This window comes from Mobula hypostoma, chromosome 3, assembly GCF_963921235.1.
Source record: "Mobula hypostoma chromosome 3, sMobHyp1.1, whole genome shotgun sequence".
NCBI classification, from domain to species: domain Eukaryota; kingdom Metazoa; phylum Chordata; class Chondrichthyes; order Myliobatiformes; family Myliobatidae; genus Mobula; species Mobula hypostoma.
In genome coordinates, this window is record NC_086099.1 from 59495728 (window position 1) to 59523599 (window position 27872).

The 27872-nt window shown below is 37.3% G+C and overlaps 1 protein-coding gene across 1 annotated transcript; it reads right to left on the reverse strand.

The window, feature by feature from the left end:
• On the reverse strand, positions 1 to 26606 carry tmem165 (transmembrane protein 165). The gene is made up of 6 exons (XM_063043119.1): positions 26328 to 26606; positions 21024 to 21249; positions 15086 to 15261; positions 6910 to 7092; positions 4378 to 4483; positions 1 to 4229 (listed from the first exon to the last, which is right to left on the reverse strand). The coding sequence occupies exons 1-6, from the start codon at positions 26454 to 26456 to the stop codon at positions 4153 to 4155; spliced, it is 897 nt and encodes a 298-aa protein (XP_062899189.1). The 5' UTR covers positions 26457 to 26606; the 3' UTR covers positions 1 to 4152.
• Positions 26607 to 27872: the final 1266 nt, after the last annotated feature.

Genomic DNA, 27872 nt, shown 5'->3' on the forward strand with positions numbered 1-27872 from the left:
AATGCATTTAATGTAAACATCTTGCTGGTCTGGCAGCAAATTACAGAGCACTATTTCCCATTAATACTACTCTGTGTGCATACCTTTTGATATTTCACACAAATTTTAAGTCTCCAGTGAAACAATAAGAAATTAAATTATCAAGCTTTTGCTGCATAGTCACTTATATAGATTGAAAATTTCTAGTTCAGTACCCTTGAAACCTGACTAGTGCCAGATCACAGAAAATCAACCCTGAGCCAAACAGTACTCTTCTACGTGTAACTTGGAGAATGTCTATACAAGGGTTCAGAGGGCAGGGCTGTCCAGATCACAGAAACACCATCCGCTGGGATCACAAAAGTTGCACTATATGTCAGTTAACTATAGACTTGTACAGATCCTAATTAAATCTTAGTTATAATTAGTTAATGTAGATCTGTACTACAGATTAAAAACATGACAGATTACGCCAGTTGCCAGACCACAAAAAAACTGCACTAAAGTTTCAGCCTGTATCAAGTTAAACCCAATAATTCTCCCATAGTTATTGACTTACACTGTTGCACACTAATTTTTACACCAGAAATATTCCATAAATCAAATTATACTATGTTAAAGCTAACCATGCAAATATATCTGTACAACACAGGCAAATAAAATTTGATGAATTAAGGTGAACTTAATTATTGCACATTTTCTCTTGCTAGATTTAATCAGGTGGTGCTATGATGATTAATTGGGTAGAAGTTCTACCTTAAGTCTCAAGTGCTAAATATATAATAGTTAAATACAGTACTTTTTCCAATAAACTAAACACATGGGGACACAAACAATATCTACCTGCATCAATTAAGTTTGCACCCACATTGAAAACAGATTGTTACAATACACCCAGTCACTGAAATACAAATCTGTATGTGGCAAGAGTACGATTGTTTATTATTTCAATTACAGAGGAAGGATGTGGAAGCATTGGAAAGGGTACAGAGGAGATTTACCAGGATGCTGCCTGGTTTAGAGAGTATGCATTATGATCAGAGATTAAGGCATCTAGGGCTTTACTCTTTGGAGAGAAGGAGGATGAGAGGAGACATGATAGAGGTGTACAAGATGATAACAGGAATAGATAGAGTGGATAGCCAGTGCCTCTTCCTCAGGGCACCACTGCTCAATACAAGAGGACATGGCTTTAAGGTAAGGGGTGGGAAGTTCAAGGGGGATATTAGAGGAAGGTTTTTTACTCAGAGAGTGGTTGGTGTGTGGAATGCAATGCCTGAATCAGTGGTGGAGGCAAATACACTAGTGAAATTTAAGAGACTACTAGACAGGTATCTGGAGGAATTTAAGGTGGGGGATTATATGGGAGGCAGGGTTTAAGGGTCGGCACAACACTGTGGGCCGAAGGGCCTGTACTGTGCTGTACTATTTATGTTATTCAATTATAATTAAGTTAAGACCATTCAATTTAGAAATAGATTAAATAAAAGATTACAATGCAAACCCCTTATCAGTCAAGGTCTCAGTTTCTTAAAATTCAAAGCTTCCTTCACAATCTTAGACAAAAATGGTTAGGTTTTACGTAATGTACAACTTCTCCAATAGTGCAAACATAGTAATTACTGGCATTACTGATTCAATTTAAGTTAATGCTGGGAGTTTAAATAGTTATAACGTTTAACACAAACTAAACTGAAGGCATGTTACAATAATGCACAACGAAGAAAAAAAAATTGCTACAAATTATGCAAATAGATGGGTTTTCAGGAAACTTATTTTACAACAAGATCAGTTTCTCAAATCATTTAAGACTCTGTCAGTGTTTTTTCCTCTCACACGGGTGAATGGCTGCAAAACCAAGAATTCTCCAAGTTCTTAACTCAAAAGACAAAATCTTTAATCATGAGAAAGAGATACTCAGTACAGATGAAGTCACACCTTACATTTGTGGTGTCTCTGCTGAGATCTGAACTTTATACCAACAGAAAAACCGCATTAGCTGCACCAGAATTGCAGAGCAATTAGATTTCAAGTTCATGCTTTGGAAACAAAAAAAGTTAGTTGTTTTTCCATAGAACAGTCAAGTAAAATGCTGCCCTGGTACCTTTGAAATTAAAAAGGGTACATATTAAAAGTCAGTGTCTGTAGTTCAGGGGCAAATTTATAAATTTCTTCCTCCTAGTATGGAAATTGAGGTGGTTGTTCAGCAACAATACTGTAGTATTGGTCCTCTGACAAGCAATCATAATGCAACTGATTAACTTGCTGATGTTAAAAGCATTAAAAATCATTTCCCACACTGAGACATTGCATAAGTTGTCAAGTAATGGTGGCTACCCCATCCCCACCATGATTTCTCCAGAGGGGGTGAGGAACAGTATATCAAAAACAACATTTTACAAAACATGCTTTAACGAACACAGGAAAGATTCCTCTATTAGCACACTAGGGTAATCTCTGCTTTAATTCCCATTTCCTTGCTATTGCTCTTCAATATGCTAATCTGAAGATTTCATACATTATACACATACACAATTCTTATATTTCCTCTGACTGTATAAAATTGTCTTAGTTACCTGCCAAGACACATGTTGATTTGCCACAGGCAAGTGAGATTCAAGGATCCCAGATTTTAGTTCCAGTTATAGTCATGTCAAAGTGTACCATTACTCTATTTAACTTTCTGTAAAAAGCTGAGTAGAAGTTGTTTTTGAATCTTCATAGCAAGACAAACGATAGAGCAGTACATACAATATGTTGTGAGTGTTTGCTAACTATATTTAGTGGGCTGCATGATCACCTTTACTGTTCACATAATTTTATAAGATGGAAGATAAATTTAGCTGTTTAAACGATAATTTAAATAGTTGTCACACATCGCAATCGCAAAATAAAAGTGCTTATTTAACGCAAAAAGGAATGCTGCAGTGGAATAAATCATGCTGCTGCTATACCTATTCACATTTTTCAAGGCCTGTCTTGCTGCTTTGCAGTTTCAGCATTCAGAAAGCTCCCCTTTCAGAACAATGCAAAAAAAGCAGTAAGTAATTATGTAACTAATCAATTGTTGATCCTATTCCATGTCAAAGAGTCTGCACTATCTACACATAAAACAGGCTTAAATGCATTGCAAAAATAGTGTCAGTATGAACTTAATAGTTAAAAGACCAAGCTTTAACAACTACCTTGCACAAAGGTGGCATTCACTGACATTTATAGAGCGGACATCAAAAGTAAATTGCAGCACAGAACTCCTTATAAAAAAAATTCCTTCGGATCTCCTAATAATTTGACAGATTGACAGTATAAATCCCTCATAAATCCCTCTGCTTTTAACTTTTAGAAAATGCTATTTGATTATCTTTATGTTGTCTGATTGGAAACTTAGTGGAAGTTGCAAGTATTTATAGAACTGTACTCACCAGATATTAACAAATGAAATAGGACCAATTGGCAGGATCAATATAGAAGTTACAAATTAAATGCTGATCACATTAAAAAGCATCTCACCAACCTAAGTATTCGAATTATAAAACAGAAATCTTATAACTGTGGGCCATCTATTGATTTAAACAACCTCAATATCATCTGTTTATTTGACAAAGCATTCCTAGCCATGTCAGATTACTTCAACTTATTACTGTACTGAGTTTTGCATTGCTTGACAAAATGATCCCTTTAAATAATGCAATGGAGGCCCTTTGGTCGATGGGGGAGGTAGAAGACATTTTCAATTGACTGTTTACATGAATAAGCACAGTGTCCATGAGAAAAAACCAAAAGGAGTGTTTTAAACAGGAAAATAGCTCAGCAACATTTTTCAGAGACCGAGGATTGTAGGAACATTTACTTCATTGTTAATGTTCAGATTCCGCTTATGAAAAATCATTTAAAAGAATCCTCTTCCAAGTTAAATTTCCAATGCATCTTTAACTATTTGTGTTCCGTGAGCAGCAAGGCATCCACTTACTGACATATTTATACAGGAAACAGAAGTTGTCTGATTTGGAAAAAAACTCAAAAAGACTGCCTTCTGTAGCTAAAATATGAACTGTACAGGAAGTGCAGGTCCATATCAAGTCTCCTCCAGTGTGTTGATACTTCGTACATTTACAAAAATAGTAATCAGGATCAGAAATGGGTAATCTTGGTCAACAATCCGAAAACATGCCATTAAAATCCGCTGTCAGGACTGATGAACAAGGCAGAGAGTGCAAATGCCAAGAAAACTATTCCACCAATGATGGTCACTGAAATAAAAGAAAAGGAGAATTAAATAAAATATTTCTGTCCTATATAATTTGTAAAGAAAAATCCATGATACTTGGACAAGCTTCAAACAAGCAAAACCACAATGCTAAACATTAAAGATCATTAACTAAACTTGTGAATTCTTACCAGTTCTAACTGAAATTTTCTGAGCAACCATCCTTCCTCCAATTACTGCCAATCCAGTACAAAGGCAGTGTCCTAGTGTCCCACCTACAGCAACACCAAAGGGATCCTAGAAGAAGAAATGCAGTACAAGAACAGCAATTATTAGCATATAGTACAATTTCATGGAATTCCAAAACTAGATTGATCATTCATATAGTATGCAGCTCCAACTTAATTCTTTTTCCACTGCAGTAAAACAATATAGAAAATAGTTGTCAGCTGCTATTTGAAAATGTCAGTGATCACAATGATCACAAATTTGATTGCAATGGGGCAACTTAACCAGGGTTACAATGTTCGTACTTTGTATAACATTTTACTAAACAATTTGATAGTTGTATTAAATATAATAAGCTTTTTTTTAAATAAAATATGTAAATAAACCAAGGTAAAACACTATTAAATTCGTTGTTAAAGTATGAAGGCATCTGAGAGGCTCATGAAATTGTAACTTGGAAAGGGTATGAAGATAAAAATAGTTGATGCTGGAATCTGGAACAATAAAAGCAGAATGTCAGGAGTACTCAGAAAATTAAGCAACATCTGTGGAAGGGGTAAACTGACATTTCCAGACACGACAAAGCTTAGGATTAGGAACATTAACTTACACTATTAGCATCCACAGATGAACTTGAAAAGAATATAGTTTTTAATTTATTCAAGGGACATGGTAAACTCACCAGCATGCAAAAGAGAATACATGAATTTTGATACCTTTTTTCATTACCATTTTTGGCAAACAGCACACGAAGATCAGGGATCAGAGAACAAACAGTGCATGAAGCTATCCATTAATCAAACCCCTGGTGGGTAACAATGGCTTTCTGTCATGTTGTCAAAGCAATAATGTAGTGTGCAATGAACACTGACAATCCAGCGATGCACGTGCCCCATGTACAAATCAAGAGTTAGGAAACAATTCTGATGTTAATAATCTTTTAACAATAAAGGTAAAATGACTATCTGGATAATGCTAACCCAAAATAAGTTTGCATCAGATGTGTTTCTTATTCAAACAGCTTCAGGATTTGTGATAAAATGGATCAACATTTAACAAGATTTAAAATTGATAATTTTAAAATCCTTCCTTATAATATACATTGTCAATGTGAAAATTAATGTTATATAAGCGGGTGTTTCCTTTTCTTTGTGTAACGTGCGAATCTTTCTGGCTGTTCAGAAATAAAACCAAGAACAGTTCCAACCCTTGCTGAATGACCAATGTAAATCACCATTCACATGGTCAACAAGGTCAGTGAAAATTCTTGACTTCCAGATTAGAAAGTATAAAAGTGAAAGATTCTTTTTAATTCTTTAAAATAAATGATTTTAACTCAAAATTTTTAGTTATCATTCTATTTTTCTTTTTATAAAAATACAAAGATATTGCAATCAACAAAGCTGTTGCAATCAATACCTAGGCCTTAATACAAAGCAAAATTCCAATAAGCAACTTTTTCTTGTGTCAAAGAGGGTCAGGAGCCTTGGCAAAGCCTGGTCACCACTGGTCTCCAAGCTCTCCACCTCAGGCCTCACTGCAGGCCAGATCCATCCCAATTTGTTAATATTGATAACAGCAATCTCAGATTCTACGTGTGACCAAGACTGATGATCCAAAAAGTACATTTATAAAGTTACAGTATATAAAAATTTGCTAGCAAAATATTATACATGCATTAAAAATCTTAACATAAGCCAATTTACTGAGAAATCTCAATGACTGCAGTCGCTTCTTCCACAACATCCAAGACAACAGAATTAACTGAAGATTTACAAGTTTTAAATTAAGAACCACATCCATATGGATATAAAACTCACCAAAGACCTACAGTACCATCACTAAGGTCACTGTAAACAACCATGCATTGATTTAATCATATAAACTGGAGTTATCCAAGAATTCCCAATACCGAATATCGTGGAGGCGGAAACAATAGGGTCTTTTAAGAAAAGTAGAGGGCTATGGATAACCCTAGATAATTTCTAAGGTAAGGACATGTTCTGCACAGCTTTGCGGACGGAAGGGCCTGTATTGAGCTGTGGGTTTCCTATATTCTATTAATAGCACAAATGCTCCTGGAATTCATCACAATTTGGTGGAGCATTGGCTGCCTCATTTAAAGGCACGTATATATTCATGAAATATATGAGATAATGGTAAATCTTAATATAGAACTGTATCACAGGAACAGGCCTTTTGGTCCTCAGTGATATGCAGAACTAATCAAGTCAATGGCACCTAAGTAAACTTAACCACTTCCCCCTGCACATGGTTCATATTGCTTTGTCGTTTTCGATTCCAATGCATGTCAGGCACCCAGCATTTTGTTAAAAAAAAATTTTCTCCGCATATCTCCTTTGAATTTTCCTCCTTTTGCCTTAAATGCATGCCTTTAGTAATAGACTTTGAGTCTGGGAAAAAGATACTAGCTGTCTATCTAGGCCTCCAATAATTCTAACATTATCAATTTTTTTTTAAACAACTGAACTTACCTCCCGAGCAGCTAATACAATGGTAGTTAACTGCGACCGATCTCCCCACTCTGCCAGAAATGTAAGAGTCAATGCCTGAATGAAAACTGGAGAAATACAATGCAATCGCCTCTTTTGTGGCAGATGTGTTGTTGAGCCTGTTTCAATATCCTGTGGACCATTTGCCACTTTTGATCGTTGAAGCTTTTGATGTTTAAAAAAAAAGAACAAGTTAAATTAATAATTTTAATTCCTGAAATTTTCTAAACAGGCCAGTCCAGTAATTATGGGCTGATGTTGACAAACATGAAACAATATGAACTATACCATTTATTTATTGTTCCCAGATTATATCATCAAACAGGAAAAAATTACCCGTTTATTCTATATATTAATCTACTTAATTGGCAGCAGCTCATTGAATGTACTGAAATGCTTTGATTTATTTAGAAAACAGGCCAATATACAAACATTTCAAACCTCCACAAGCCAGATCCTTCAAAACACCAATTCTGACTCACTGTTCCGATAGTGTTAATACATCAAGCGAGCATTGAAGAAGTGAAAATTTAATGAACATTAGATGTAACTTGTTAGAGGCTAGCTTTCTAGCCAAACTCGCTAGGAATCTTTGTATACATTATACTGTTCACTTATAGTCCCTTACATGACTTACTGTGTAGAGGTATGGGGAAATACATACAAAACAAATACAAACTCAATTTTTCTACTCCAAAAGGAAGTCATACGAATTGTAAATAAGACAAGTTATTATGAGCTAACCAATCCACTATTTATTCAACTAAACACTTCAAAATTCAGAGATTTCGTAAATTTTAAAATAATACAGATTATGTATAATGTAAAAAATGGACAGCTACCACAAAGGTTGTTTAAAATGAGGAAAAAGTCAACATGATTTGAGAGGAACATGTATATTTCAAAAACATAGGATAAGAACAAATGTAAAAAATTGTGTTTCAGTCAGAGGGGTGAATCTATGGAACAGTTGTAGTGAGAATTTAAAAACATGCACCACACTTAACAAGTTTTTAAAAAATTTTAAAATAATGTAATGAATATAAAATACATCATTTAAATTGAATGGGAGCAATGTAAATAAATGATACTTGGAATTGGATTTTGTGTTAAAAGATTATAAAATTTGTTTTGATGTGATGATTAACGCTAAATATGTTGTTGTATAAGTAAGTGGGGTAGGCATAATAAGCTGTAGCTACAGCCTACACCCTTTTGGTCTGTTTTAAAGAATATCTATGTTTTTTTGTTGTAATTTTGTCCTATGAAATCATCGTTGAAAATGATGCTTTTTGTTATGTTTGTACTGACCGAAATGAATTTCATTCAAATAAAATAAAAAAATTTGCTAGCTATTACAGTATCTATGGATTCTACGACACTTCCTGGAAAGATGTTTTCACAAATGCCCAGAACTAAAGAGAATTTTCCTGGCAGGAATTTTCACCTACAAAATATCTCCATATCTATTCCAGTTGTTACCTTCAACTACAACTTATTTACTTTCAACGATATTTCACTGAAGAGCCTTTATTAAACTAGTGTTTTCACTTCAGAAAAATCTTTAAGGTTGAAATGAGGCAAAATTTTAAAAGTTATTTTCAATGCCACTGTAGTACTATATTAATTACTCTGCATATAAATGAAAAGGTACATTACTAAAATATGATCTAGCTTAACCCTAAATAGATTTGATGTCTATATGAAACAGAGGTACTTCACAAAGGATGAGACACAAACAAGAAACTGTCCAAGCTGGTTTGTCACTTTCTTTTTAAATAAATACCCTATAATCTAATCTAATTCCTCTTTACCAGCTCCTTTACATACTTATCCATTAATACCTGATATTACCACAAACACATTTGCTTAAGTTATTTTAAATCGTATTACAAGTGTTTTTCAATAAACTTGAAACCATGCTCAGAAACTGTAGAGCTGCGGCTAATAACTAATCAACTTTCAATCTTCACCTTTCTCAACTTTACCAGTTCCTTACAGTAGTTGGAACTGCTGCAAGGTGCTCAAGGAGGAACAGCACAAGTTCCAACATTTATACCCACATGCTCTAAGTGCTTGCAAAAGGAATATGCACTTTCAGTTGAATACAAATGGAAAGCTAACAAATGAACTCACCCAAGGCCGTATCTTTGGGAATTCAGCTTTTGAATCCCATGTACTATATATTAATGGTTAAGATCCTTGAGAAATGTCTAAGCCAATGAGTTTGAAAATGTCTTCTGAGGCATTTCAAAAATTGGGACATGATGTACATCAGTGGACTAGCAACAGAATGCAAGTTAGACTTCAATGTTGAATATTAAATCTAAAATGGTTTTGATGACCAGGGAGGTTGTCTGGCAAAATTCGCAATGAAAGCAGCTCAGCTTCTGAAGTAGCACGTGAGAATCAGCCTAATAGTGCTGATACTGGAGAGATGCCACAGACTTATAACTCGGGTGCAGACAATGTACAAGAGTAAAGAGCTGAACCAATGCAAGGTCTCAAAAGATTAACAAAACCATAAAATGCAAAGTTGAAACCCTGACTTTAGAACTGTTTTACTTATGATTTAGAGATACAGGACAGGCTCTCTGGCCCAACAAGTGCCACCCAGCAACAGACCTATTTAACCCTAGGCTAATCGTCAAGATAATTGAGAATGACCAATTAACCTCTGTGGACTGTGGGAGGAAACCGGAGCACTGGAGGAAATCCACGTGCTCATGGAAAGGATGCACAAAGTTCTTACAGACAGTGCCGGAATTGAATTCCAAACTCCAAAGTTCCTAGCTGCAATATCATCATGGGAACCACTACACTATTGTGGAATTGATTTCTTTAATTTGCTACTTTTTTGTTGTTTTCACATAAAATTTGCCAATTAAGATTTTTGACAATGTTAATTTTAGTTCCAGTTGGTATGAAATAAAAAGTGCCCTGGTTTAAAACTGACGTAGGATCCATTTAAAAAAAAACGTATTCATTCTCCCTTTTAAAAACATGCATTAATGTAGGATTTGCAATCAACATTTCTGCAATAATTTCTGAACCTTTTGAACATCGAAGAATCTATTTATTGTGATTAAGTTACTATGTGAAAAAGCAGCTTGAATTCTACTTTACCCACTCAACAGTATTTCATAAGGATATATAAAAAAAAATCAAAGAATCCCATAAAATGTTTTAGCTCGTAATACTTGGCAGCAGGCAGAAAACAAATACACCAAGATACTTCAGTAGTCTGCAGAATATAGTGCTTTTATAAACAGAGTGCAAGGTACTCAACGTGAATACTTTAGAAACAAGCAGTCTGTCAAATATGAGTATACTCAAAATATAGATATATAATAAAATGTTAGATATATTTATAAATATACCAACTGTTTTTGAATATTCAATATGATTTTCAAATCTTTATACTTCTGTGCTTTGTAAATGCAGTGGATTCCAGATAATTAGGACGCATCAAGACTAGTACATTTTGGCCCAATTAAGCGGCTGCCCCAATTAACTGAAGTTTCTTGGAAATAGTTAAAAGGCATAAAAAAGAAACTGCAGTTTAATTAAGTAAGAAATCATATATTTAAATGAAATACAGAACAAATTAGAACACTAGGTGTTGTATTATGTCCTGCATTATTTAAAAGAAGAGGTGACTCACTCAGGTTGGCAAGTATTAAAAAGCAGCGCTTCGTGGAAGTTTTGGCGTTTGAACAGTGGCGAATCAGAGATCAGGTGCGAGAGAAGGGGTGACTTACTCAGGTCAAATGAATGAGCATTAAAAGGCAGCATTTCGCGGGAGTTTCAGCGGTTGAACAGCAGCCAATCAGAGACTGAGGTTCATTAGCAAGTACAAATTAAAAATAAAGCAGGGACAAGTGGAATGGCTATTGTTGGAGTGGACCGTGTTAGAGTAGGATTTTTGAGGCTTTAGCTCCTTGAGGCTTCAGTGAGAGAAGGCAAGAAGCTGTAGGTAGATTTTTTTCCAGTTTATTGTATCCTTCTTTATAATTGTAGTTAGAGCAGTAAAATTGCCAGGCAGGATAGCTGAATGCTTCTCTTGCGGGATGTGGGAAATTAGGGAGACCTCTAGTGTCCCTGATGACTTCACCTGCAAGAAGTGCAACCAACTCTAGCTTCTAACACTCCATATGAAAGTGGTGGAGCTGGAACTGGATGCACTCTGGATCATTCAGCAAGCTGAGGGTATGACAGACAGTACATATAGATAGGGAGTTACACCTAAGGTGCAGGGCAAAGGAAACTGGACAGTCAGGAGGGTGAAAGGGACTGAACAGCCAGTGCAATGTTGTCATCAACAACTTTGGATACCATTAGATAACCTAGCAGAGGAATACACAACTGTCAGTTCTCTGGCACTTAGTCTGGCTCTGTGTCCCAGAAATTTGGGGGGGGGGGGGCGGGGGAGGGAGGGGGGAAGAGAAGAGATGAGATGTGGTAATTGGGGATTCATTTGTTAAGGGAACAGAAAGGAGCTTCTGTGGATGAGAAAGAGATTCTGATATATTGCCTCCCGGGTGCCAGGGGTCTGGACATCTAGTATTGATTCCTCCACATTCTTAAGTGGGAGGGTGAGCAGCCAGAGGTTGTGGTCCACCTTGGTACCAATGTAATAGGTTGAAAGAATGATGAGGTTCTGCAAAGTGAGTTCAGGGAGTTAGGTGCTAAGTTAAAGGACAGGACCTCCGAGGCTGTGATCTCAGGATTGCTACCCATTCTACGTGCTAGTGAGGCCAGAAATAGGAAGATCATACAGTATAACATGTGGCTAAGGGGTTGGTGCAGGATGCAGGGCTTCAGATTTTTGGATGATAGGGCTCTCTTCCATGAAACTGTAGGGAGACTAATATCCTGGTGTGAAGGTTTGCTGGGTGGGGGGGTTGGGGTTAAAACTGGAGTTTCCAGGGGATGGGAACCAGAATGCCAGAACAGATAGTTGGGAGGTTGTCGAGACATGTTGTTAAGACCTCAGAGTCGGGAATCAAAAGTCATGGTGCGACTAATGTTCAGATTTCAGAATCAGAATCAGGTTTATTATCACCAGAGGTTAAATGAAATCTGTTAATTTAGCAGCAGCAGAACATGATAACATGGAAAGAAAAAAATAAATCAATTACAGTAAGCATATGTATATTAAATAGATTTAAAATAGTGCAAAAACAGAAATAACGAACATTTTTTTAAGAAGTGAAGTAGTGTTCATGGGTTCAATATCTATTTAAGGATCGTATGGCAGAGGGGAAGAAGCTGTTCCTAAATTATTGAGTATTTGCCTTCAAGCTTCTGTACCTCTTTCCTGATGGTAACAATGAGAAGAGGGCATGCCCTGGGGTGGTGGGGGTCCTTAATAATGGATATTGCCTTTCTGAGGCTCCAATCCTTGAAGATGTCATGGATACTATGAAGATAAAGCTGACTAATCTTACAACTTTCTGTAGCTTCTTTCAGTCCCGTGCAGTGGCCCTCCACCCCACCCCCCCAATACCAGACAGTGATACAGCCTGTCAGAATGCTCTCCACTATACACCGATAGAAGTTTTCAAGTGTTTTGGGTGACAATCCAAATCTTTGCATATATTTCAATGCAAGAAATATCGTAGAAAAACCAGATGAGCTTAGGGGATGGACCAACACATGGAATTATATTTTTGAGTGTACAAAGCATGCATGAACCTGTCAGAATAGAAGGTAAAGATAACAGGTTTAGGAAACCTTGGTTTTCAAGAGATATTGAGGCCCTAGTTAAGAAAAAAAGAGGTGCATAGTACGTATAGGCAGGTAGGAACAAATGAGGTATTGAAGAGTACAAGAACTGCAAGAAAACACTTAAGAAAACAGGATGGGTAAAAGGCACCATGAGGTTGCTCTTGCTGACAAGGTGAAGGAGAGTCCTAAGGACTTCTACAGATATATTAACAGCAAATAGCAGGGGACAAATTTGGTCTGCTGGAAAATCAAAATGGTAATTCATACGTGGAGCCAAAAGAAATGGGAGAGATCTTCAATGGATTTTTTGTTTCTGTATTCACTCAGAAAACAGGCAGATTCTATAGAAGTGTGGCAAATTAGTAGTGAGGTCATGGACATTATATAGATTACAGAGGAGCAGGTGTTTGCTGTCTTAAGGCAATTTAGGCCCTAAGGTGGACAAATACCCAGGGCCTTATAAGGTGCTCCCTCAGACCCTGTGGGAGACAAATGTAGAGATATTTAAATTATCTTTAGCGACAGGTGAGTTACCAGAACATTGGGGGTTAACTGAAGTTCTTCCATTGTTTGAGAAAGGCTCTAAAAACAAACCACGAAGTTGAAGGCCAGTGAGCCTGACATTAGTAGTGGGAAAGTTATTGGAAGGTATTCTACGAGACTGAATATACGAGTATTTGAACAGACAGATTGATTAGGGATAGTCAGCATGGCCTTGTGCATGGTATGTCGTGTCTAATCTTATAGAGCTTTTTGAAGATGTTACCAGAAAAGTTGATAAAGGCAAAGCAGTGAATGTTGTCTACATAGACTTCAACAAGGTAGTTATCAGGTTCCCCAGTGGGAGGTTAGTCAAGAAGGTTCAGTCGCTTGGCCTTCAAGATGAGGTAGTAAACTGGATGAGACATTGGCCAAGAGAGAATGTTGCCTCTCTTGACTGTGAGCCTAGGACTAGTAGAGACCACAGGGATCGGTGCTAGGTCTGTTGCTGTTTCTCATCCTTATCAACGACTTGGATGATAATGTGCTTATCTGGATCAGCAAACTGCGGATGACACCAAGATTGGGGGCTGTGGCGGACAGTGAGGAAAACTATCAAAGCTTGAAATGGTATCTGGACCAACTGGAAGAATGGGCTGAAAAATGTCAGATGGAATTTAATGCAGACAAGTGTGAAGAATTGCACTTTGGGTGGACCAACCAGGGTAGGTCTTACACAGTGAGTGGCAGAGCACTGAGTGTGGTAGAACAAAGGGATCTGTGAATACAGGTCCATAATTTGATGAAAGAGATGTTACAAGTAGATAGGGTCAGTAAGACAGCTGTAGACACCCTGGCCTTCATAGGTCAAAGGACTGAGTACAGGAGTTGGGATGTTATGTTAATGTTGTACAGGATGCTGGTGAAGCCTAATTTGGAGCATTGTGTGCAATTTTGGTTACCCACTTACAAGAAAGATGTAAATAGGATTAAAAGTGTACCAAGAAATTTTACAAAGATGCTGTCCTGAGTTATAAGGAAAGGTTAAACAGGTTAGGGCTTTATTCCCTAGAATATCAAAGACTGAGGACAGATTTGATAGAGGTACAATATACAAAGTTATGAGGTATATTTGAAGGGGAAATGCCAGCAGGCTTTTTCCACTGAGGTTTGGTGAGACAACAAATGGAGATCAAAAGTTAAGGGTAAAAGGTGAAATGTTTAAAAGGAACATGAGGGGAAATTTCTTCACTCAGTGTGTGGTGAGTGTGGAACGAGCTGCCAGTGCAAGTGGTGCATGCAAGCTTGATTTTAACATTTAAGAGAAGTTTGGATAGGTACATGGATGGGAGGGGTATGAGGGCTATGGTTCAGGTACAGGTCAGTGGCACTAGGCAGTTCATCATGGACCGGATGGGCTGAACAACCTGTTTCTATGCTGTAGTTTTATTTGACTCTATTGACTACCAATACCTCTGCCATACTATAACTTATTAATTAGTTCCTAATTAATACATATCAGTGGAGGAATTCATGTGCCCCATTCTTATGATTGACTATAAATGAATAAAATCAGCGCAGACACCTAGTGCAGATGGTGGACTGCCATCAAACAATGTTGTAGATGATTGCATCCTCCAAACCATAATTTCCATCGTAACATTTAAGATGATATATATATTTTAGAGAAAGAATCAGTTGTATAGCCATTATATCACAAAAAATAAGTGCTAACCCACTGATGAAATTCTTAAAAATAACCACACTCTCTAAAAATAAAACCCTTTCCTTTGAAGTTTTGTCAACTTATTTGCCTCCTTTAAGTCATGGTTTTCAGGTAATGACGTTATTCCCTTATTAAAATTCTAATCAATGGATTGTCATTAACCTAGCAAAAATCTTTAGCTTTACAGATGGTCTTGTATTGCATATATACGATAATACATACATCCTCATCTTTCTTCTTGATTTCTGCTTGCACTTCTTCCAGTTCTTCTTGACCTTCATTAGGACTCATCTTCAAGCCTTCCCAAAGCATTCGGAAGCCAAATATTGCAAATAGTGCAGTTGATACATAGTACGTATACTTCCGGGGTATTATTGTAGTAGCATAGCCAAAGAGAACTGCAATTAAGCACAAAACCAGCCCTCAAACTTAGTGATGCTGTATTTGATTTCTCCACTTTGCTCAAATGAAGAACATGAACTCATTTGAATCACACCAGAAAACAAATATGTATAACCTTTAAAAACTCTTTTCAAATTATGTATGGAATTAACATCCCTCAAACTTAAATCTTTGTATTATTAATAGTTTTGTACAAATAATTAAGAACCAAGGAATGTTTTATCATCCTTCTCAGAGCTCAATGATAACTAAAATCATTTTGATAATTTTATAAGGTCCTTTATACAGTAGCATGCAAAAGTTTGGGCACCCCGGTCAAAATTTCTGTTACTGTGAATAGTTAACTGAGTAGAAGATGAACTGATCTCCAAAAGTCATAGTTAAAGATGAAACATTCTTTTCAACATTTTAAGCACGATTAGTGTATTATTTTTGTTTTGCATAATTTTAGCGTGAAAAAAAGGAGCACCATGCAAAATTTTGGGCACCCCAAAAGATTTCGGTTCTCATAACTTTTACCAAGGTCTCAGACCTTAATTAGCTTGTTAGGGCTATGGCTTGTTCACAGTCATCGTTAGGAAAGGCCAGGTGATGCAAATTTCAAAGCTTTATAAATACACTGACTCCTCAAACCTTGTCCCAACAATCAGCAGCCATGGGCTCCTCTAATCAGCTACCTAGCACTCTGAAAATTAAAATAAATGATGCCCACAGAGCAGCAGAAGGCTATAAGAAGATCGCAAAGCGTTTTCAGGTAGCTGTTTCCTCAGTTCGTAATGTAATTAAGAAATGGCAGTTAACAGGAATGGTGGAGGTCAAGTTGAGGTCTGGAAGACCAAGAAAACTTTCCGAGAGAACTGCTCGTAGGATTGCTAGAAAGGCAAATCAAAACCCCCGTTTGACTGCAAAAGACCTTCAGGAAGATTTAGCAGACTCTGGAATGGTGGTGCACTGTTCTACTGTGCATCAACACCTGCACAAATATGACCTTCATGGAACAGTCATCAGAAGAAAACCTTTCCTGCGTCCTCACCACAAAATTCAGCATCAGAAGTTTGCAAATGAACATCTAAACAAGCCTGATGCATTTTGGAAACAAGTCCCGTGGAATGATGAAATTAAAATAGAACTTTTTGGCCGCAATGAGCAAAGGTATGTTTGGAGAAAAAAGGGTGCAGAATTTCATGAAAAGAACACCTCTCCAACTGTTAAGCACGGGGGTGGATCAATCATGCTTTGGGCTTGTGTTGCAGCTAGTGGCACGGGGAACATTTCACTGGTAGAGGGAAGAATGAATTCAATTAAATACCAGCAAATTCTGGAAGCAAACATCACACCGTCTGTAAAAAAGCTGACGATGAAAAGAGGATGGCTTCTACAACAGGATAATGATCCTAAACATACCTCAAGATTCACAACGGACTACCTCAAGAGGCACAAGCTGAAAGTTTTGCAATGGCCCTTACAGTCCCCCGACCTAAACATCATCGAAAATCTGTGGATAGACCTCAAAAGAGCAGTGCATGAAAGATGGCCCAAGAATCTTACAGAACTAGAAGCCTTTTGCAAGGAAGAATGGGTGAAAATCCCCCAAACAAGAACTGAAAGACTGTTAGCTGGCAACAGCATTTACAAGCTGTGATACTTGCCAAAGAGGGTGTTACTAAGTACTGACCATGCAGGGTGCCCAAACTTCTGCTTTTTTGTTATTTTGAAACTGTAAAAGATGGAAGTAAAAAAGCAATCTCACTTAAAATATTAAAGAAATGTGTCATCTTTAACTTTATGCCTTTTGGGAATCAGGTCAACTTTTACTTGCTTACAGTAACATTTACAGTAACAGAAATTTTGACCGGGGTGCCCAAAATTTTGCATGCCACTGTAAATCTATACACAGTTGAAACTAACAAGATGAAACATTCTTTTTGTTTGATGTACATTCAGTCACTAAATGCACAAGAGAATTAAATCAGATTTAACAGCTGACAGCAGGTATGGTTGAAAATTTGCATTTATTAATGTAATATACAGCTGTCAAACTTGCTATCAAAGATAAAGCATAGTCTATTTAAATACTTTTGTACCTCACGTTCTTGTAATAAAAGCAAAAAGCTGGAAAGAATCTGGTCAGGGAGCATTTGTACAGAGACACTCAGGACTGAACCAGAAAGTTAATAATGCATACCTCCTAATCCCCTTACTGTTCAAATTAGAATAGTTTGATATCTGTATGGGTCATCTTACATACAGCATCTATACTCGGGTAACACTTCGAGCACAGGCTGCAGACATCTAGTTAAGAATGACAGACCATGTAGATTTAAAGAAGAAATTTATTCTATCATAAGACTTCAAGGATATAATCAGCTGTGGGAAATTAAATAATTTTGAAGAAAGGAGCAATTACTCTACTGGGAGCCTTTTCAAGGTACAAGAGGTAGAAAATAGGATACATAAACAAATTAGAGAAGCATGCCTGGAACAGAGCCACAAGAGTAAGCATTTTTATTCATCAAATGAAGATCAAGTTATCATCATATTATGGATAGTTGAAGAGAGGTTCAATAATTAGCCTAGGACTGTTTTCTAAAACAGTATTTTAATGAAGTACATAAAATGCAAGAATAATAATTGAAGCTGATGAAAGCAAGCTCTCATCAGCATCATGATTAAAAGGTATAAAGATATTTGAATATTGTAGATTTTTTTAAAAAGTTACTGAAAATAATTAGTTCCTTAAAATAGCTGTAGTTTTACAGCCACATTTATGCATATTTCCATTTAACAATTATTTCATCACCATTCTAGCTTTTATTTTGTAAACTTTGACCTTTATATCCCAATTCATCTTCAGTGTTTGAGCTTTGAGACAAATGCAAGACAAAAAGGTTTCAAACTTTATCTATCTGTGGCTTAATTTCTCCAGTACGGTTAACTGCTCTAATGTTGGACTTCACTTGAGACCAGGAGAGATGCAGATACCTTACAATAACAATGCCCTAAAATCATCCTGATTAGTTCCTTGGCTGGTGTGCAAATTATATGTATCATGCAAAGCTAGCGCACTAAATACTGGAGGACAATCTAAAATTACATGTTAAAATCAATGCTTCAATGGCAAGGATGCATCCATTTAAGGAGCTCAAAAATATAGTCCTAATGTAGAAGCACACTGCCATCCAACTCTTCATATTAACAGAGAACATTTTTATATTTCCAACAGGAATATTGGGCAGCACTGCATAAATTCACCACCTTTATTGCAGTTATTGTCAACACTTACATAAAACTAATGAAATCAGTTCTCAACAAGAGTTTGCAGATGAGAAACAGAAGGAACCTGGGGCAAGTTCACAGTTAAATGAGAACATTAGGAAACTTCTATGCAATATGTTCTGTTCTGCATAATTGGCTTCAAAATGCATGCAATGCACAGTTTTGGTACTTATTACTGCCCAAGTACACAGAAGTTAGGTCTGGTTACTCAGCTGCAAATGAATGTTTAATTATTTCGGACCCACTTCTCTCAAATTGAAATTTATACATAAAAATATCATTAGTTTTTTAAAAAATGTGTATTTTCTTACTTTTCCTATGTCTCTTATTCATTCTACTTTCCACATGCAGAAAGTATTTTTGTAGAGAATCTGTAATTTACTGCAAGGGTATAATTCTTATTTAAAATGATTATTGTGGGAATCTCTCAATATTGGCCAAAAGAAATATACTCATTTTCTCAACTCAAATAGCAGTGAAGTCCCATCAAGGGCGTGGCTGATAAACATCAAGTTGCAAAAATATCCACTGCACCGCTAATGAAAGGTTTTGAAATGCTGACTTCATTACGCTCTCCAAAGAAAATCCATGACCTGCTGAGTACTTCAGCTAATACCTTTTAAAATTTATTTCTAGCATCTTCAGTATTTGGCTCGTGTTAAAGCAGGGGTAGGTAACCTACAGCCCGCGGGTCAGATCTGGCCCACAAAGGTATTTTGTCAGGCCCGCGAGCAAATATTGAGATACTAGGCTTATCTGGCCCGCGAGCGATTTTTCCTTATTCTGAGTGTTTCACATGACCACACTGATGGACGTGCATGGCCTCTTGTTACACTGGCCCCAGGTTCTGTTTTGCTCCAAACCAAACACTGGTATATACGAATGATGGGAAGGCAGAGTACCCTAATAATATGTATTAGATACTCTCTGTACACGCACAGGTTTTCAGATGGGCTCATTCAAATTTGTGAACAGAAACAGCATCACTGTGTTTTAACAAGAAATCCACGCTAAATATCCAGATATTTACATGTGCTACGATACTTGTTGAATAACTCGCGTTTCGAAATAAAATCAAAGAAAAAAATTCCAATGGCAATTAATGCAAAATGCAGGAAGGTAGACGCTGAGTGCCAAAAAAGCAGTGAAAATGGAGGAAATACCTGTGCCAGCTACGAAGTCGCAAAACGTATTGCAGAAAAGATGAGGCCTTTTACAAATGGAGAGTTTGTCAAAGAATGTTTACTGACAGTGGTGGATATTGTTTGTCCTGAAAAGAAATCTTTATTTGCATCTATCAGCCTGTCAGCAAGAACAATCACACAGCGAGTTGAAGAAATGTCAGCTGATGTTTACATTTGTTTAAGGGATGCCTGCAACGAATTGCATTTTTTTTTCCAATTGCGCTTGATGAGTGTACGGACTTGAGAGACACTGCTCAACTTGGTGTTTGTGCAAGGAGTGACCTCAACTTTTCAAATTTTTGAAGTTTATTCAATTAATTCCTATGAAGGACACGGTTACTGGAGCAGACATTTTTGAAGCTTTGCTGAAAATAATGTCAGAAATGAAACTTAATGTGTTGAAGCTAATTGGCATCACAATTGATGGGGCACCAGCAATGGTGGGACAGAAAAACTAAACTGAGCTCTTTGATTACTAATTGGCATTCTTGGTTAAACACAAATGATTTTCTAGCATGTTATTCATTAATTTGAGGCAAAACATAACTAGATGTATTTAAAAGGATAATTCCCATACTTCAAGTTTTTTTATGGCATTTATTTGGCCCACCGTCTGCTCATTAATACGCGATCTGGCCCACAGAGGCAAAAAGGTTGGCGACCCGTGCTAAAGTATAACTCAGCATTTCCGATTGCACATGATAAGGGTGTTCCTGGGTCCAGAGTTCCACATGCCATAGCTGATAATAATGCTAGATGAAAGAGTAGAAAATACTAAAAGGGACAGCAATGATGGAATTTTTTTCAATTAAAAGTTACTGTAACCACCAGAATTTTTTGATCTTATGAAGCCAATTCTAAAAATTTATTGGCTTGAAAATCAGAAATGTTACCAATTTTATGACTGTGATTTAGACTTTGTCACCATACTTAGGAACAATCAGAAGAAAATGGTGGGAGAGATTATATGATAGAGAAAATAAAGACCAAAAAAAGAAGCACAAAGAGAGGAAGTGGATATAATAGAATAATGGGGAAATAAAAGCAGAGGAGAGGATCCAAATAAAATCAGGAATTTCTAATAAAAAAGGCTGGAAGAGAATTTCAAGAATGTAAACACTAGATTACTTTAATTGCTCGTCCACGTCGTGAAATACTTGTTAATAGTGTTGCTTTAAGATTGAATATAAAATATTAATTTTGAATAGTGAAATGCATATCAGTGCCTACTTATCAACTCATTGACCTAATTCTTAATTTATCAAACAAATAATAATGTATTTTAAAAAGTCACTAACCAGACAAACAGGTCATCAATCCCAAAGCCAGCATAGCCCCAGCAAGCACAGTCAGGCGATTGTAGCGCATGGCCATAATTGCTGCTATGAAGAACGTCTTGTCACCCAGCTCAGAGACGATAATGACTGATATAGATGCAATGAAGGCATGTATGAAACCCAGGTTTGTTTTGGTAATGGATTCATCACTTACAACATTATTCACAGGATGTGGAGAAGTTATTTTCTGTATTAAGATAAAGTTAAGCATTAGTACAAACAAAATTTCAAAAGCTTAATCCACATTCCTAACTTCTGGTATTCCAAACTACAATCTTAAACTACTATTTATTCATAATAAATTATTACTTTCTACTCAAATTCTAAAGTATTATATTAACAAAGAACCCTTGATAAGTTTTCAAAAGGCCCACAGGAAATACTTTGCTTCATTGCATAGGCTTCTTACAAATTGCTCACAATTGACACAGAAACACAAAACCTTCTGAATCAGAATAAACCTTTAAATATCAAAAGAATACACATTTTCTGAACACAATATTGAACATACAGTAGAATCCTACAACGGAGGACATGTCCTTTCCTTGCTGTCTACAGTACTGATCTACTCTAATCCTTTCCTGTCAATGCATTTTAAACATTGTAACTGTATATGCCCCAATATCTCCTCCGGCAGCTCATTCCAGATAACTATCACCCTGTGTGAAAAACCTACCCACAGATCTCCTCAAAAGACATTTGAATGAGTACGTAGATAGGAAGTGTTTAGGGATACCGGCCAAATGCAGGCAAATGGGACTAGTTTGGTAGGCACCATGGTCAGCATGAACAAGTTGGACAAAGGGCCTGTTTCTGTGCTGTAGGACACTATGCTGCTAAAATTTTATAAAGTCATTCCTCAGGCACCATTATGGATAGAGCAAAATTAGAAATGTGCATGCTATTAGAGATTGCAATTTTGGGTTACTTTTCTTTAAAGAGATCAAAAGTTGATGCATCTCAAAATTACCTCTTTTGCTGAGCTCTTAAAAATAAGCTACCAAACTGAACCATTAATAAAATGGTAAAATGGAAACCTAACGAATATTGGAAGCCCCAGGTGGAGAGGATGGTTCAAATAGTGGGAGAGTCTAGGACCACACAGCACAGCCTTAGAAGGACGTCCCTTTAGAACAGAGAAGAGGAAGTATTTCTTTAGCCATGGGGTAGTTAATCTGTGGAATTCATTACCACATACAGCTATGGAGGCAGAGTCTGGGTATATTTAAAACGGAAGTTGATAGTAAGGCTGCCAAAGATTACAAAAAGACAGGAGAATGGGGTTGAGAGGGATAATAAATCAGCCATGATGGAATGGCAGAGCAGATGAGCAAAATAACATAATTCTGCTCCTATCAAATAGCATAATTCTGCTCCTGATACTAGAAATGGCAGTATCCTTAAAAAGCTGGCTACCCCTCTCAACAAGTCTATGATGGTGCTTATGCTTCATATAAACTATCTACCAAATTTTATTTCATTTCACTCTACTTGCATGCCCAATTCTGTTCTTCCCAATACACAGCTAGCATTCCTTTGAAATGAGCTAAATCAGCACAACTAGGCCATATTCCACACCAACTATCCTTCATTTAAGGTTCAACTAAACTCCTTTATGAATTTTTAGGATGACTTATTTTTATAGAATCTCCTTTACTCTGTCCACAACTAAAAATAAAACTTCGTCCACTAGGTTAAACCTTTTCATAGTTTATTAAACACTCCAAATTAAACCTCAGCCTTTTCTTTCCTGGTAAAATACTAGGTTTTAACGGAATATGTGTATAATATTCCATCAGCTCTGGTAATATCTTTGAACTATTTACTGTGCTCATGGACTTCTTCATCAAGTTATGGTATTGTTGCACTGTTGTAACTATATGTTATAATTATGTGGCTTTGTTGTTTTATTCAGTCTTAGTCTGTCCTGTGTTTGGTGATTTCACACTGGAGGAAATATTGTATCATTTCTTAATGCACGCATTACTAAATGCCAATAAAAGCGGACTGCGTGTCTTCATAATCTAAAATCTAAATTTCAAATATAATTTGCTAATATTACCACTTAATATTCTACCTTCTGGAAATGATCCCCAGTGCACAGACTATTTCCCTTGTGCAGCCTCGTTAATATCTGCTACTACTTCCAATGACTTATGAACATAGGATCCCTTTTCTGCTTCCACAATATGTCGGCTTATGGTTATCTCTCTTAAAGTTTAGAAAATCCAATTCACCATTTCCTATGTGATATGTTGCAGCCTTTCTCAGAAGTCTCTTCAAGTCCATGGAAATAAAAAAAGTAGCTATTTAAATTACCTCTACTTCCAAGCCCATATGTGCCTTGAGTGAGTGGCATGCAAGCTGTTCAACTGTACTGTCAGCAACAATGTCCATCATTTGTTTGGTGATTTTTAGTAGACATACTGGGTAGTAATTATTGGATTTGTCCAATGTTTAATGAACAGTATATTCCTGGATAACTTCCATATTGTCAGGCAGATGCAGCGCTGTAACTGTACTGGAACAGATTGGTTACAGGCATATCTGGTTCTGGAGAAAATATTCACAGTACTACAGCCCCATCCCACAGCTTTTGCTATATCCAGTGCTCACAGCTTTTTCTTGATATCATGTAGAGTGAATCAAACTTGCAGAAGACAGAAGGTAGAGATCTCATAAGGATGTCAACACGGATTGAACTGAATTATTTCACCTGTCTACCACTGTCATTTGGAAATCTTATACTTCCCATTTCTCAGCTTATTTCCAAATTGGGTCATCATTTGCAAACCAAAACTATGAAAAGTAGATAAATACTAAATATTGGTGACTCACTGGAAACCTTCCTCCAGTCTGAAAAATATGAGCTCCCTTTACAAACAATTATTTCCCTTAAACCATTTTACACACTTATCATCACAGTTCATTGCTTTTAATTTTAACACATGGGAATTTTGTAACATATTATATGTATATAAAACAATTAGTAATTTTCATCCACCACAGAATCCTCAACATTATTTCAAATAACTCAATCAAATTTGTTAATCTGTGTTGGATTTCACTCAATAGCATATGTTTAAACAAATTAAAATTGGGTTCAGATTATTGTCTGAAGTTTTCCTAACTACTGATATTTGATGAATTAAATCCCTTGGCAATTCTGAACCAAATGTATAACACTCCAACTAATTTTAACTTATCCATATCCAAGGATACTCAGAAGAATGTGGTCAAAGAAACTTTAATTTCCACTCTTACTTCTCAGTAATCCAAGATGCATCTCATCTGGTGACTGCCAGTCTTTTTAGTAACTCATCATTTATTTTTAATCTTGTGACCAGAAATATCACCTTTCAACACCGAAGAGATTTTAAAGAATCATTTAAAATGTAAAAAATGGTATCCTGACCTAACCAAAGACCTTAGTTAAATCCAATGTACTTGTTTTCCAATATTGTTAAACTTTCCGGTCACAGAAGTTTTAACTTTCATCACAGCAGTTTCTCTCCTATTAATGAACACTCCTCTGCACATCTATTTCTGACATACTGATGACCCACAGAATATTCACAGACTATCAACAACGCCACAGCCACACATGAACTGCATGTATCTGTGCTATGCTTACATTACAGAAATATTGGGTAATTGTTTCTGAAAGCCAATAACTCCAGTCACAGCAGCTCTTTAATACTTCAGATTAATTCAAGGGGCAGCAGCTCCTTGGGATTCCAGCAACATAACTATTTTAATCAAGCTGTGTCACTTCCCACCTCGCCAAAAAAAACCCGCACCTCTCTGCGGTTAATAGGAGATGTATGGGCAACGTTTTGCACTTATAGATCCAAAACTCTGTTCACTTACAATAAATTAATTGTGTTCAATAGTTACTATACTGAATTCTCTATTAAACAAAATGCAAGTCAGCTTAATCATTTCATTATTTTACTCAGAGTGTGGTTGGTGCGTGGAATGCACTGCCTGTGTCAGTGGTGGAGGCAGATACACTAGTGAAATTTAAGGGACTACTAGACAGGTATATGGAGGAATTTAAGGTGGGGGGTTATATGGGAGGTGGGGTTTAGGGGTCGGCACAACATTGTGGGCCGAAGGGCCTGTACTGTGCTGTACTGTTCTATGTTCTATTATTTAAATGTTTAAAATTTAAAGAGCCTTTTTAAATAAGAACATTTAAAATAAATGGTTTCTTTTACTGGTCAAGACACAGAAACAACAGCAGCAATAGCAACTAGAAGCATTAATAACTTATATGACAAATAGTTCCAGTCAACATATTATAGGAAAAACTTTTTTGTATTTGTGAGCCTGAATAAGAAATTTACGAGGATGTCGCCAGGCCCAGAAATTTTGAACTTTGATGTATGATTGGATAGAATAGGCTGAGTTTGTTTATCTTGGAAAGGAGACATTTGAAGTGTGTAAAATGATCACTAGCCTAGATAGAATAAATGAGAAGCCTCTATGATCTTGACTGAAGGGTTCAAAACCCATTGAGGATAAATTTGGCATAACTAGTTGTAAAATTAGAAGGATTTCATGAGACGGGGTTGTGGAACTCAGTTTTCAAAAGTAACAGATCTTCCCCAGGTTACGAAAACCCGATTTATATATACCATACGAACGTCCATACCAACATTTGGCAGACCGGAGGAGTTTGCTGTTGCATAGCAGGGGATTTAAAGATAATGGAGAAAAGGCTGGCAAGTGGAACAGAGTTCACCTTCACATCTACCATGATCTTGTTGAATGGCACAGCAGTCTCGACAAGTCAAATGGTCTACTCCTATTTCTTAAGCAACTGGGCTCGCAGCCAAATTCCGACTTGCTGGGAACCCTGCCGTTTCTCGAGGATGAACTGCATTTAAAAAGCTATAACTTAAAGGTCATGGCCCAAATAATGGAATTGGCAGAAGGCTGGGCAGCATTTTTTGAATGGACACGTACACGATGAACCGAACTAAGTATCATCCATTCTATGATTGACAGACATGATCGAATTGCATTTCAGGTGCCTTTAAACCATGCCACAAACCGATTTTGTTAAAATAACAAACTTATTTGTAATTTCCTTCCATTTGACATTGGTCGGGGGCGGGGGTTAAAGTAAAGATGTTCGGAAAAGGACGAGATCGGACCATGGCACAGGAACCGTAGTATTCGCGGCCTCGGGAGTCTTCCATCACCCGCCCCATACCCAGAGCTTCCCTTCTCAGGCCAGGTTTGGGGCCTTAACATTACCCGCACTGCTGGATCCACCTTGGCCGCTTTCTCCTCATCCTGCACGCCGGTTGCCGACGCCACCGTACAGTAGCAACTCAGGAGAACGGCGGCGACGCCCACTGTCAGTGGCAGATAGATCGGAGACATGTCCGGGGGAATGCGGCCAGACCAAATGCGGGTAACCGGAGGCCGAAGTCGCAATTCCAACCGCACCGCCGTTAGGAAACTACACCCGCCATGGCTCAGCCACCGAACCAAAGGACTCTCAACCTAACTCTATTTCTTAGCCCCCCCCTCTAAATGTTCTCACTCTCGATAGGATGACAAGGCAGTCAATCCTCCCCCTTTGACCATCAAGTTCCGTTGCAACTTCCTATGTGACGTCGCTACCGGTTCGGACGAGGCTTCCGGGCCAGGCATTGCTCGTAACAACGCGATTCCGACATAGGGAAGTGCAATCTCTGCGCCTGCGAGAAAGGTGAATGGACGCAATTTATTTACAATTTACTAACTGCATCTTAATGTAATTTGGGGATATAGCTTAATATAAATTAAATCATAATTCCCTGCACTTTGGATTCGATAGGTCTCCTCGATCAGATCTGTTTTATAGTATTGCTTTATATGTGTAAGAAAAAGCTCAATCCTTTAAAATAAAACGAGTGATTTTATCAAATGCCCTTTCCATCCATTACTTAAACATAGCATTGTGTTCTTTCTACAATACTAGAAATGAACTATAACTTTAAAATCATTAGTTTACTGCAGCCAAATCTGAGGAGCCAACCTATTTTGCTAGGCAAAAAACGTTGACTGTTCGTTTCCACGGATGCTGCCCGACCTGCTCAGTTCCTCCAGCGTGTTGTGAGTGTTACATAAGGTAGCGATGCTGAGCAGATATTCATATTGGCAGAAAGTTAGCAGTGGAGGCTGTGCTAATATTATGATATTGCCAGTTTCCACAATGCCAGCTTCGGGTTTACAGTGATGGGTCATCCTTCTCACCTAAAAGGTTTGTGATATTGAATACCATGTATCCAAACGGGATGCTATCGTGGGTGCATTATCCGAACTGCCATGCCCGGGAGTATTTGATGATTTCTTTGTGAGTGGCCCACAAAAAAAAGTTACTGTGGGTCTGTGTCTGAGGTTCCCATCTACTTCAAAAGGGCAGCAATCATGCATGTTTTAATGAGTTTGGTGATATATTCATTCAGATCCAAAGATGACTCCCTAAATATGATCGAGTCTACAGATTCACAGCTGTCCCGCAAATACTCCTCTACCCCCCCCCCACTCTATCTTTGTGGTTCTCACCTCTGGTGCTGTGGTCCTCATGCGTGCCAGGAGGAGGACTATAGCCAGGTGATTGGATTGCCCAATCAAGCAGGGGATAACACAGTAAACATTCTTGATGGTGGTGTAACGGTAACCTAAGCCAGTTGGCTCCTCTGGTTCTGCAGGTTACGTCTTGGTGACATCTGTCAGACACTTCTTCAAGCTGGTCTGATTGGAGTTCCCCAAAATTATCAGGAAAGCCTCAGGGTGCAGTGCTTTGTCACT